This window comes from Orycteropus afer, unplaced genomic scaffold (genome assembly GCF_000298275.1).
Source record: "Orycteropus afer afer isolate SDZICR_OR568_19922 unplaced genomic scaffold, OryAfe1.0 scaffold00254, whole genome shotgun sequence".
Classification (NCBI taxonomy): Eukaryota; Metazoa; Chordata; class Mammalia; order Tubulidentata; family Orycteropodidae; genus Orycteropus; species Orycteropus afer.
Window position 1 is genome coordinate 2,968,523 of NW_006921841.1, and position 11,692 is coordinate 2,980,214.

At 37.3% G+C, this 11,692-nt stretch overlaps 1 protein-coding gene across 1 annotated transcript in view; it reads left to right on the forward strand.

The window, feature by feature from the left end:
- The window catches only part of MED21 (mediator complex subunit 21), a 13,179-nt gene extending 5,190 nt beyond the window's left edge, over positions 1 to 7,989 (forward strand). The window contains exons 2-4 of the mRNA XM_007949784.1: positions 6,269 to 6,383; positions 6,940 to 7,040; positions 7,813 to 7,989. Coding sequence (XP_007947975.1) covers positions 6,269 to 6,383; positions 6,940 to 7,040; positions 7,813 to 7,989 — 393 coding nt within the window. The remainder of the gene's footprint in view (positions 1 to 6,268; positions 6,384 to 6,939; positions 7,041 to 7,812) is intronic.
- The last annotated feature ends 3,703 nt before the right edge of the window (positions 7,990 to 11,692 follow it).

Below are 11,692 nucleotides of genomic sequence, written 5' to 3' on the forward strand. Positions count from 1 at the left end.
TCGGAAGGAAGGTTGGGCAATCCTACTTCCGTAGTGATACTGCCTCGGAAACCCAAGGAGGGGTAGCTATGAGTCGGGTTTGACTCGATGGCACATAACAACAACAACAACATAGTTCTTCATAGTATCCTGATAATATCCTTTGGTCCTGTTGTGATGTTGCCCACTTTGTTTCTTATTCGTGTTATTTGTATTGTCTCCCTCTTTTCCTTTGTTAAATTTGCCAGTGGTTTGTCAATTTTATTAATCTTTTCAAAGTACCAACTTCTTCTAGTCTTGTTGATTTTTTTCTATAGTCTTTCTATTTTCTGTTACATTTATTTCTGCTCAAATCTTTATGATTTCTTTTCTTCCTGGTGACTGTAGGCTTTTTTTTTGTGTGTGTGTGTGTGTTTTTTCCCCTAATTTTTGGAGGTGGGTTAAAATGTTGATTTTGGCTATTCTTTTTGATGTGTGCATTTGGATTATGTCTGGTTTGTAGAAATTAGGAACAGTGCTCCTATGAACATTGCTGCCTACATGTCTCCTGGTACACAAGTGTACACAGCAACTAATTCAGCTTCTTTTACACCATATCTTTATCAATATTTGATATTGTCAATCTTTTCGTTTTAGTCTTCCTGGTGGATTCTTAAAAGTATCTTGTGTTTTAAATTTGCACTTCCTCAATGACAAGGTATCTTTTGCCTTTTACACTTAGTTTTTTGTTGTTGTTGTTGTTGAAGTTTTTATTGTAGTTTGGGTGAAAATTTACAAAGCAAATTAATTTTCCATTCAACCATTTATACACATTTTGTTTTGTGATACTGGTTTCAGTCACCTCAGTATAACAGCACTCTGTTCACTTCCTCCCTGGGTTCTCCATTTCCATTCATCCTTCTTTGCTACCTTCGGCACTTTGTTTTTGGGCAAATGCTGCCCTTTGGTCACATGTGATTGATTATACTGAGGAATATGTTCCTCCTTGGTGGTGGTAATCATTTGATAGACCTGTCTATTTTTTGGCTGAAAGTTGATCCCAAGTGTTCGTTCAGTTCCAAGCTTGAAGGGTATCTGAGGGCCAAAGTCTTGGAGGGTTCTACCAGTTTCTATCATACCAGTAAGTGTGGTCTTTTTTATGACTTTAAAATTTGTTCTACTTTTTCTTTTTTTTCCCCTCCCTCTCTGTCCAATACCTTCTATTGTGATCCTGATCAGAGTGGTTGGTAGTGGTTGCTGGATATCATGTAGTTCTTTTGGTCTCAGGGTAGTAGAGGCTGTGGTTCTCGTGGTCCATTAGTCCTTTGGACTAATTATTTCCTTGAGTCTTTGATTTTCTTCACTTTTCTTTGCTCCAGGTGGGGAGAGACCAATAATTACATCTTAGATGGCCACTTTATACTTACAGTTTACCTGGAATTAATTTTTGTAGAAGGTTGGAATCCAATTTCACATTTTCTCTAAATTTATACTCATTTGGTCCTGCAGTGTTGTTATATCAGGTTTGAAAATATGCATGTTTCTTTTGGGGCTCTGTCTGAGCCATCAGTCTTTGTCTCTGAACAATATAGCACTGTCTTAATTACTATAGCTTTATAATATGTCTCGATATGTAGTAGGGCACTTCTTCTCAAGTGTGTCTTGGCCAGTTTTGGCCTTTTTTACTTCTACATAAATTTTAGAATCACCTTATCAAATTGCACTACAGAAATAAAAAACACAACCAATTGGGATTTTGATTGCATGGAGTTTATAAACCTTTTTAGGAAGAATTGACATCCTTAAGATACTGAATCTTATAATCCTTGAACAAGATATGTTGTTGGGTGCCATCAAGTTGATTCTGACTCATAGTACCCCGTGTGACAGACTAGAACTGCCCTATATAGGGTTTTCTTGGCTGTAATCTTTGTGGAAGCAGATCGCCAGTCTTTTTCCTAAAGAGCTGGGTAGGTTCCAACTGCCAGCCCTTCGATTAGAAGCTGAGAGTATTTATTCCTTGTGCTACTAGGACTTCTTTAATAAGATATATTTTTCCGTTTAAGTCATATTCATTTCTTCCAATAACCTATTGCCTATTAAAGGTCAAGTCTTGAAAGTAAAACCTTAAAAGAGGTTTACTTTAATCACCTTACTTTAATCTTTTTGATTATTCTTTTTCCTATTTACTGTGCCTAAGCTCTGGTGGTATAGTGCCTAAGGCATTTGACTGCTAACCAGAAGGTTGGCACTTCAAACCCACCAGCCACTCCACAGAAGGAAGACTGGGCACTCTACTTACGTAAAGATTTACTGCCTCAGAAACCCAAAAGGTGTCGCTATGAGTTGAAATCGACTCAATGGCAGTGAATTTGGGTTTTTTTGATTATGCCTAAGTGAAAAGTATGTACAGTCTAAAGGTTGCATAAAGTTTACCATTAGAAGTTAAACAGTTTTCCATTAGTAATTTTATTTCTTGTTGTCATTCTGATTATAATTTGATATCCTGCAGAAAGAGATGATGCTGACTGGAGAGCCTGTTCCCTTCATCAGTTTTTTCTCACTTTTGACATTCTTGTTAATATTACAGTCTTTACACATCTAAAGAGTATGGGTCTGTTTGTAAAAAACCAGTCTACTCTTATGTGTAAATACAAAAGAGTATTTTAAGGCTGAGAGGGTCATTCCCTAAATTTTGATGAATTCACCAAGTTAAATGCTGCTTTGCAGTGACTTGTCCCAGCTGCCTGCCAACTTCCCTCAGAGAGATTCTCTTTCAAGGTTTTACAGAATCTAATTGTAATGATACTGCTGGATAGAGGTGTTATTTTAGGGACATTTTTGCATGTTCGTATATGTCATGTAACTAGAAGAACAGTAAAGACAAACTGAATATGGAGTTAACTCCAGGTTACAAAAACCAAACTCACTGCCATAGAGTAGATTCTGACTCATAGCAGCAACCCCTACAGGATTTCCAAGGCTGTAAATCTCCAGATTGGGCATTCTGATAAAGGGATTTTGGAGAGAAACATCTAGGTGAGCTGATAGTATGACTATTTACTATGTATATACATGCTATAGTGTTTACGGACAGACATTCTTCAAGGAGTTTACAGTCTGATTAGAAGGATATCATATACTCAAGAGATACTTAAATGATACAAAAACAGTGTGTGGTTAGGGAGTTATAATGAATCCAGTGCTTTCAACAGAAGTGCTGAAGGAAACTGGAATATAGAGTGATTTGAAATAAAATATTGTTGTTGTTGTTGTTGTTATGTGCTGTTGAGTCAAACCCGACTCATAGCGACCCCTCCTTGGGTTTCCCAGGCAGTATCACTACGGAAGTAGGATTGCCCAACCTTCCTTCTGAGGAGTGGCTGGTGGATTTGAACCGCCAGCCATCTGGTTAGTAGGCAAGTGTCTTAGCCACTATGCTACTTTAACATTTACCCCAATTTTGAAGGAAGACTGGGCAGTCTACTTCCATAGAGATACTGCTTCAGAAACCCAAGGAGGGGTCACTCTGAGTCTGAATCAACTTGAAGGCATGAGTTTGGTTTGATTTTTATAATTATTAATATTTCTTTTATCCTCTAGCCTGAAAATTCCATGAGGGCAGAAGCTTTGTCTTATTTGCTGTATCTCTAGAGTGTTTGTATGTGTATGTATGCATAAAATTCTTTACATTGTGATATATATTGCTTGATGTCCACGGTATGTTCTGCAAATGGCACGTTATGTGATTTGGCCATTGTGCAAAAACCCCTGTGTCCACAAGGCTCCTGGGCCCACTAGCCCAGGCGCTGCTGTGTGTTGTGTGGCTGGGGCAACTCCTGTTATGGACGCTTCTGGTGAACGTTTGGCTGGCACTTGGCTAACATTGCTGTCTCTGCTAAGCTAGCTCCAGCTTGCCCTTGAGAATCTGCCCTGGGAGGGGTTGGTGTGGGTCAAAGGAGCTGAGAGTGCCCGAACAGGGGCCACTTGGAGTATACCTTTCCATCAGTACCCTGTGGGACCACACAAGGCAATCATAGAACTAGATTTGCCAAGTGGTAGAAGAGGGTAGAAGTGGGAGGAACCAAGGCTGGGAGTTTGGGCCAGACCCCAGCAGCCAGGCAGAAGTGGGTCTCCAAAGGGGCACTCTGACAAGAGTCTAGCACCCTGGCACTCAGACACCTGGGTGCCCCACCCCACAGATAGACATTAAAGAACACATGCCTGTAGTTGACTTTTGATACATATGTGTTGAATAAATAAATAAAATGGATCTTTAAAGCTTTTGAAGGATGGCTCATATAGGCACTGTTAAATTTGTGTGTGTTTTTTGTTCCTCACAACAAATACTGTGGTATGGGAATGTTATCAATTTGAAAATGAAAAACACTACTTAGGTTAAGGTTGTATTAGAATTAGGTTCGTACAGCTTCTGTGCACTTCACTACTCATTACAAGTGTTGTTGTTGTTGTTGTTATGTGCCTTCGAGTCGTTGAGTCAGATCCGACTCATAGCGACCTTTCTGAGGCGATACCACTACAGAAGTAGATCGCCCAGCCTTCCTTCTGAGGAGTGGCTGGTGGGTTTGAACCACCAAACTTCTGGTTAGCAGTCAAATGCCTTAGGCACTATGCTACTAGAGCTCCTAAACCAAACACACTGCTTTCCAGTCGGACCCGACTCATAGCGACCCCTCCTTGGGTTTCCAAGGCAGAATCACTACAGAAGTAGATTGCCCAACCTTCTTTCTGAGGAGTGGCTGGTGGGTTTGAACCACCAGCCTTCTGGTTAGCAGTCAAATGCCTTAAGCATTATGCCACCAGAGCTCCTTCCGTTACAAGTAGGAAAACAATATTGAATGAGCACAATCAAGAATGAATTTATGACTAGTCACAGAAATGTGAGGGAATAGCAGAAAATGAATTAAGAGAGTTGACTTAAATTATTGAAAGCTTTGAAACATCCTGGAGGATGTTGGAGATTTATCTTGAAGACCATGGGACAATGACCTCGGATATTTTGAGCAGGATAAAACAACACAGTTAGGAAACAGGCTGTTTTAACAATTCTGTTGTTGTTGTTATTTGCTGTCTAGTCGGCCCCGACTCATAGCGACCCCTCCTGGTTTCCAAGGCAGTATCACTATGGAAGTAGGATTGCCCAACCTTCCTTCCCAACTTTCCTTTCGAGGAGTGGCTGGTGGGTTTGAACCGCCAGCCTTCTGGTTAGCAGTCAAGTGCCTTAGGCACTATGCTACCAGAGCTCCTTAACAATTCTAGTGTGAGATAATTAGTTGATCTAAAGCAATAGCAGTCATGATAAAAGGAAAGCGGAAAGATTTGTAGTATTCACTGATTTGAGAGTGAAAGAAAACTAAGTCTTAAGTTATAGTGACTGACTAGAAAAACCTTAATACGAGTTAAACAGAATAAACCAATTTTATAAAGAGTCGACTTTGTGTAAGTTCTATAGTGGAAATAATGGCAGAAAACTTTGCAAATTTTATTCTCCAGTTGAAAATAAGGAATTTTAGGTTAAGAGATCAGGACAAGACTAGCAAGAAAAGTTAGCAGGCAGGTTGGGGGTGGTTTATTTTGGAATTGGTGGTTGTTATGTGGCATCGAGTCAGACCTGAGTCATAGAGACCCCTCTTTGGGTTTCCGAGGCGGTATCGCTGCGGAAGTAAATTGTCTAACCTTCCTTCCAAGGACTAGCTGGTGGAATTGGTATTCTCAGTCTTCGAAGCTGCTTAAGGAATACTTTTAGAACACCCAGAATTTACAATTTGAGTCCGAGAAACATATTTCTGAATACCTGAAGTGCATTCTCAAGCAGTCTTTTTTTTCCCCATTATTATTTTTTTTACCCTTGTAACTACTGTAGTTTCAGACAAGGAAACATATACTTTGTATGTAAGTCATACACTTTTATTAACCCTGGAGCCATGCTTAGATTTTGCCAGCCAAATTTGCTCTTCCCCCTCCATTAACTGAAAAATGTCCTTGTTGTTTACAGTAGATAATTGGCATAAATTTCTAATTCTGTTATCTTCAGAAGAAAGATCATTTTGTGTTTGTTCTTTACAACTAAATTGATACCAAATTTAACTCCAACTGGATTGATGCCAAACTTGGTTTCTTTGCATGATTGAGACAAATAATAACTATCTTATTTTATCGAAACCACTCCTTTCGGTGTATCGTTCCTTTGCTCAGAGATAATTATTACAGAGACATTATTTCATTACCAATAAAATCCTTAAAATTGATAAATCCTTTGTAACCTTGACGTGTTTTCTTTGGCCTCAAGCTTGCAGATCAGTTTTGTAATGCCATTGGAGTGTTGCAGCAGTGTGGTCCTCCTGCCTCTTTTAGTAATATTCAGACAGCAATTAATAAGGATCAGCCAGCTAATCCTACAGAAGGTAAATAGAGTTGTTGTTTTTGTTCTTGTTGTTTTTTGACTTGTCTCTGTTTGATTCTCATATTTCTTACAGTACTTTAATATTTATTGAGAAATTCAACTGATTTTTATTAAGGCTTTTTTCTAAAAATGTTGTTTGAGGATATTACTGCAAATATTATATGTCATAAAAGAAGTTAATTTATTAGGTCATTTCACATGTAATAGTTCATTTCAAATATCAGATTATCACTCATTTAGAGGAGCATTTGTAGAATTTATCTGAATTTACTTGAGGGACTTAATAAAGGAAGACACTCCATTTACAAATTTATTCAAATCTCAGCTTTATTGTCCTAATAAACAGAATAACATGCTTAATTCTCATTTTCAGTTAATGTTAAGGTTAATTCTGAGTTACATATGCAGTAGGGTTAGTGTCTAACATTATATATTAATCATTAGAACCCTGGTACTAAAAATGTTACATGAAGTTTTTTGTTTCATTAACTTATAACTTAGTTTTGGTTTCTGAAAACTCAGATTTTTTAATATCCTCATTTGATATCTTTCTGTAGAGTATGCCCAGCTTTTTGCAGCACTGATTGCACGAACAGCCAAAGACATAGATGTTTTGATAGATTCCTTACCAAGTGAAGAATCTACAGCTGCTCTACAGGTAAATATCACTTTTCCTTCAAGAACTTTGGTGTTAGTGAGAGTTGTGAGTTAAAGGAGATAGATTAATATCTTCTATAATAATATTCATGGAGCTCTGCTGGCACAGTTGTTAAAGCATATGGCTGCTAACCAAAAGGTCAGCAGTTCAAATCTACCAGCCACCCCATGGGAGAAAGATAAGGTTGTTGGCTTCTATAAAGATTTACAGCTTTGGAAATCCTATGGGGCAGTTCTACTCTGTCCTACAGAGTTACTGTGAGTCAGAAACAACTCGATGGCAGTGGGTGTAGTGTTGGTTTTGTAGTAATGTTCAAAGTTACTTTAAATAAGAGTTTTATTAATCGTGAGCCTATGTAGCCTATAGATAACTATGCGAAATATAAATATGTGTGTGTGTATTTGTCCAATTTTATATTGTAAGGAAATCTATTTTCCTCTATTTGTTTCTTTTCCTAGCAAAGAATTAAGAGGAGAATAGCATTCAGGGTGAGGAGTAAAATAGTAGTATCTAAAGCAGTGTAGAAAAGAATCACATACAGATATCCAGAGACCTCTAATTGAAAATTCATTTTTTAAAAATAATTCATAGAAAAGTGTTAAAAGTTGCCTGATTTTTAAAAATTTTTGCCTCTGAAAAATTTCCACAAAGTTTGGAAATTTATCCAGATTTAGACATAAGTAGTTCTGCTGCAGTTTCTTTCCTTCTCAACTGTTTGTAATTTATAAATTTTTCATTTCTATAAAGATTTAAAAATTTGCTCTTTATAAAGGCTGCTAGCTTGTATAAGCTAGAAGAAGAAAACCATGAAGCTGCTACGTGTCTGGAGGATGTTGTTTATCGAGGGGATATGCTTCTGGAAAAGATACAAAGTGCACTTGCTGATATTGCCCAGTCACAGCTGAAGACAAGAAGTGGCACCCACATGCAGTCTCTTCCAGACTCATAGTGCCACCATATCCCACATGGCTGAGAAAAGAACTATTACAGTGCAGCTAAAAATTGTGCATCAGATTTAGATGTGAGCCTTACCAACAGCTACGAAAGCATTAAGCACTATGATGTGTGTTACCTTTTTAGCAATTTTTAATAGTCTTCTATTTTCACTCTTGATAAAAAAAACTTAGGAAATTGTGATTGAATCTGCTTTAAGCTTTCATATACCATCATTTTTATTAGCTAATGAAGTTATTGAGGCAGATATTACATTCATTGTTATAATTAAACAGATCCACTATGAAATTCTGTTGTGATGTGATTTCTATCTTTATTTTATTTATCATATTTCTACAGTTATTTTACAAATCAAAACATCCATCAAGTCAAAGAAGTGGTAAGTGTAGAGTTAAGGGATATTTCGATGTAGTTTGGTATCCTTTTGTCTCTTTAGAGGTGGTACTACTGTATAAATGTGGAGCTTTGAGCAAGGAAAATTTCTAAAACTGTTGCTTTTAAGAAACTGAAAGAGGGTTAGTGTGGCTGGATGAGAGATTGGGACACTTTTCTGCAAGCACTTTCCTTTTCTTGGATGCCCTGCCCCCATCCTCATTCATCTTTACATTTTTCCACCAAGAAATCCTCTTCTCTGTATGTGGAATTCCCTTACTATTATGAGAAAAGTTTTCTTTGTCCTGAACTATTTTTCCTGTATCTTTTCACTTGCTTACCTTTTTGATCCTTCTCCTTAATTTATTTGTTAATACTGTAACACTTGAGTCATTGATCCTTTTTTACTCTTTTTACTTACCTGAATGTACTAGTTTTATTTCTCAGTCTTTATTGCTGAGAACATACTTCTGCTGTATTATTTACTTCACTACCATTTTGTCCATTCCGCCTCAGCTTGTTAGTGTTAGTGTTTGTGTTGTTGTTGTTGTTGTTGTTATGTGCCGTCGAGTCGGCCCCGACTCATGTGTTAGCATTCTCAATTATAATTACTTATCTAATTCTTGGATCTCCTTAAATCCATTGAGTATCTCCACTGGCAAGGTGAAGTTGGAATGTTTCACATTGCAACTGATTCTATTTCCTGAGGCTGCATTTTTTCAAAATATTCTGAGCTACATATATAACAGTCAATTGCTAACCAGAATTTAAATTTCTGGAGAAAGCTCAAGGACAATAGTCCAAACTTTTATACATTGCTGATGGGATTGTAAGATGGTACCACCACTATGGAAAACAATATGGTGCTTCCTCAAAAAGCTAGAAATGGAAGTATCTTATGATCCAGCAATCCCAGATATTCTAGAGGTATAAGGACAGTGACATGAGTAGACATATGCACACCTATAGTCATTGCAGCATTTACGGTAGGAAAAAGATACAAACAACCTAAGTGTCCATCAGTGGATGAATAGGTAAACACAAAAATTGTGAACCATACATACAGTACATATATACAGTGAAATACTATGCAACTATAAAGAGTATGTGACATGGATGAATATGCATTTATACTTACTATGTAACCACATATTTTTTGGTTTCTATTTTTGTTGCAAAACTGTATATACCATTTATTGAAATTGTGCTTTTTTCTGTTGTACTTCTTAGTGTCTTTATTTACCTTGGTCAAGTTGTGCTGACTTCATCTATATTTGCAATTGCCTTTTCCATCACCAAAAATGACAAGTGTCTACTACCTAAAAAGTGATTCACCCTCCTTCTCCCATCCATCCCCGGCAACCATCATTGAACTTTGTTTTCCTTGTGTATATCTATTCTTGACTTTTTATAATAGTGGGAAAATACTTGTCTTTCTGTGTTTGACTTACTTCATTAAGCATAATATCCTCTAGATTCATCCACACTACATGTAGAGGTGTATATGTAGACATGTGTATACACACAAACCAAAAAATATGTGTATGGTTACATAAGTAAATATGAATGCATGTATGTGTATAGGAGGGCATATGCGAATAAATGGCACATGCATGTATAGGTGTATATGTAAGCATATGTGTATCCATGTATGTGTGTGCTATATACATATCCACATATATAACAAACCACATCGGGGGCACAGTTGCAAAGTCTTCCTAGACATATCCAAACAACAACTATTGGTTTACTTGTATGGAGCAAAAGACAATGAAGAAAAAGTTTCAAAGAAGAACACTAATCCATGGGACTAATGTTACATGCCGTTAAGTCGGCTCCAACTCATAGCAACCCTATGTATGTATAATAGAACTGCCCAGTCCTTGCCATACCTGAGCCCATCGTTGCAGCTACTGTGTCCATCCATCTCATTGAGGGTCTTCCTCTTTTTTGCTGACCCTCTACTTTACCAAGCATGGGACTAACCCACACAAATTGCAACCTTTTCTACCCTCAGACCAGAAGAACTAGATGGTGGCTGGCTACCACTACCAACCAACTGTTTTGAGCAGGGGCAAAATAGAAGGTCCTGGGTAGAATGAGAGAGATGTGTACAACAAAACAAATTTCTAAAAAAGGACAGAGCTACTGGACCAATAAGGATTAGAGGAACCCCCAAGATTATTGCCCTAAGATACTATTTAAACTTGGAATTGAAGCTATTTCTGCATGTCATATTTCAGCCAAATAATAGATTGGTTGATAAAATAGTATGACCCATAAGTAATATGCTCCCTTAAACAATTAACTATATGAGACCAAATGGGTAAGAGTTCCTTGAAAGCAGGAAGGGAAAGGGAAGCTAGATCAATGGAAATAAGAGAAAGCTAACACATTATAAAAATTTTAACCAATAGCATGGAACAATTTATATAAAAATTGTTAAAGGAAACCTGATTTGCTATATAAACTTTCATCTAAATAAAATTTTTGGAAAAAAAAGTGTGAGTTCTGCAATCATGGGAGAATAGAAGGGCTGTATATGCACAGGAAGACAGCTCATGGGGCAGGAGTGCCTGGGAGGGAAGGACACAGGGAAGAGATAACTATGGGGAGGAAGTAAGGAGGGGCGCTGTTGCATTGTGGTAAATTGTCAATGTCATAAGACTTAAGTGTATGTGAGCCGCTGTATGGAAAGTGAATTTGCTCTGTGAAGTTTAACCCAAATCACACACACAAAGTACAGAAAACTTCCATATAACTCCTCACCCCCTATACACTCCTATTATTAACATCTTGCATTTTTGCGTTACATTTGTTATAATTGATGAACCAATTAAAAATACTTATTTTTGTGGTTAAAAAAAAAAAAGTCTGAGTTCTGGAACTGCCTGTTATTTCCATAATAATTAAGCTGTCTCACAGTATTGAAAAATACTGTGATTCAAAGTTCAGGAGCACCAGCATTGATTGGCTCAAAAAGCACATTGTTGGCTATTCCTAGAAATTTTAGATTTTTTCTTTTTTTGTGTGTGTATTGTCATTGAAGTTTAATAAAAGCACTTTGATATCAGACATTTGACATGCATCTGTATCCTTTATAGTTACTGGGGGAGAGAAGATAGGACCAGAAAACTCTTTCAAAATATATATGTTATGGAGGCGGGGCAAGATGGCGGACTAGGCAGAAGGATTGCACAGACCCTCTTCAACAAAGAAAAAAACCAATTAATACAGACACAGAAGATAATCTTGGACCCCTGAGCCTTGAAGGAAAGGATGCAGATTTGGACTAAACCCCAACTAGCAGAAGAATTTGCGTGAAA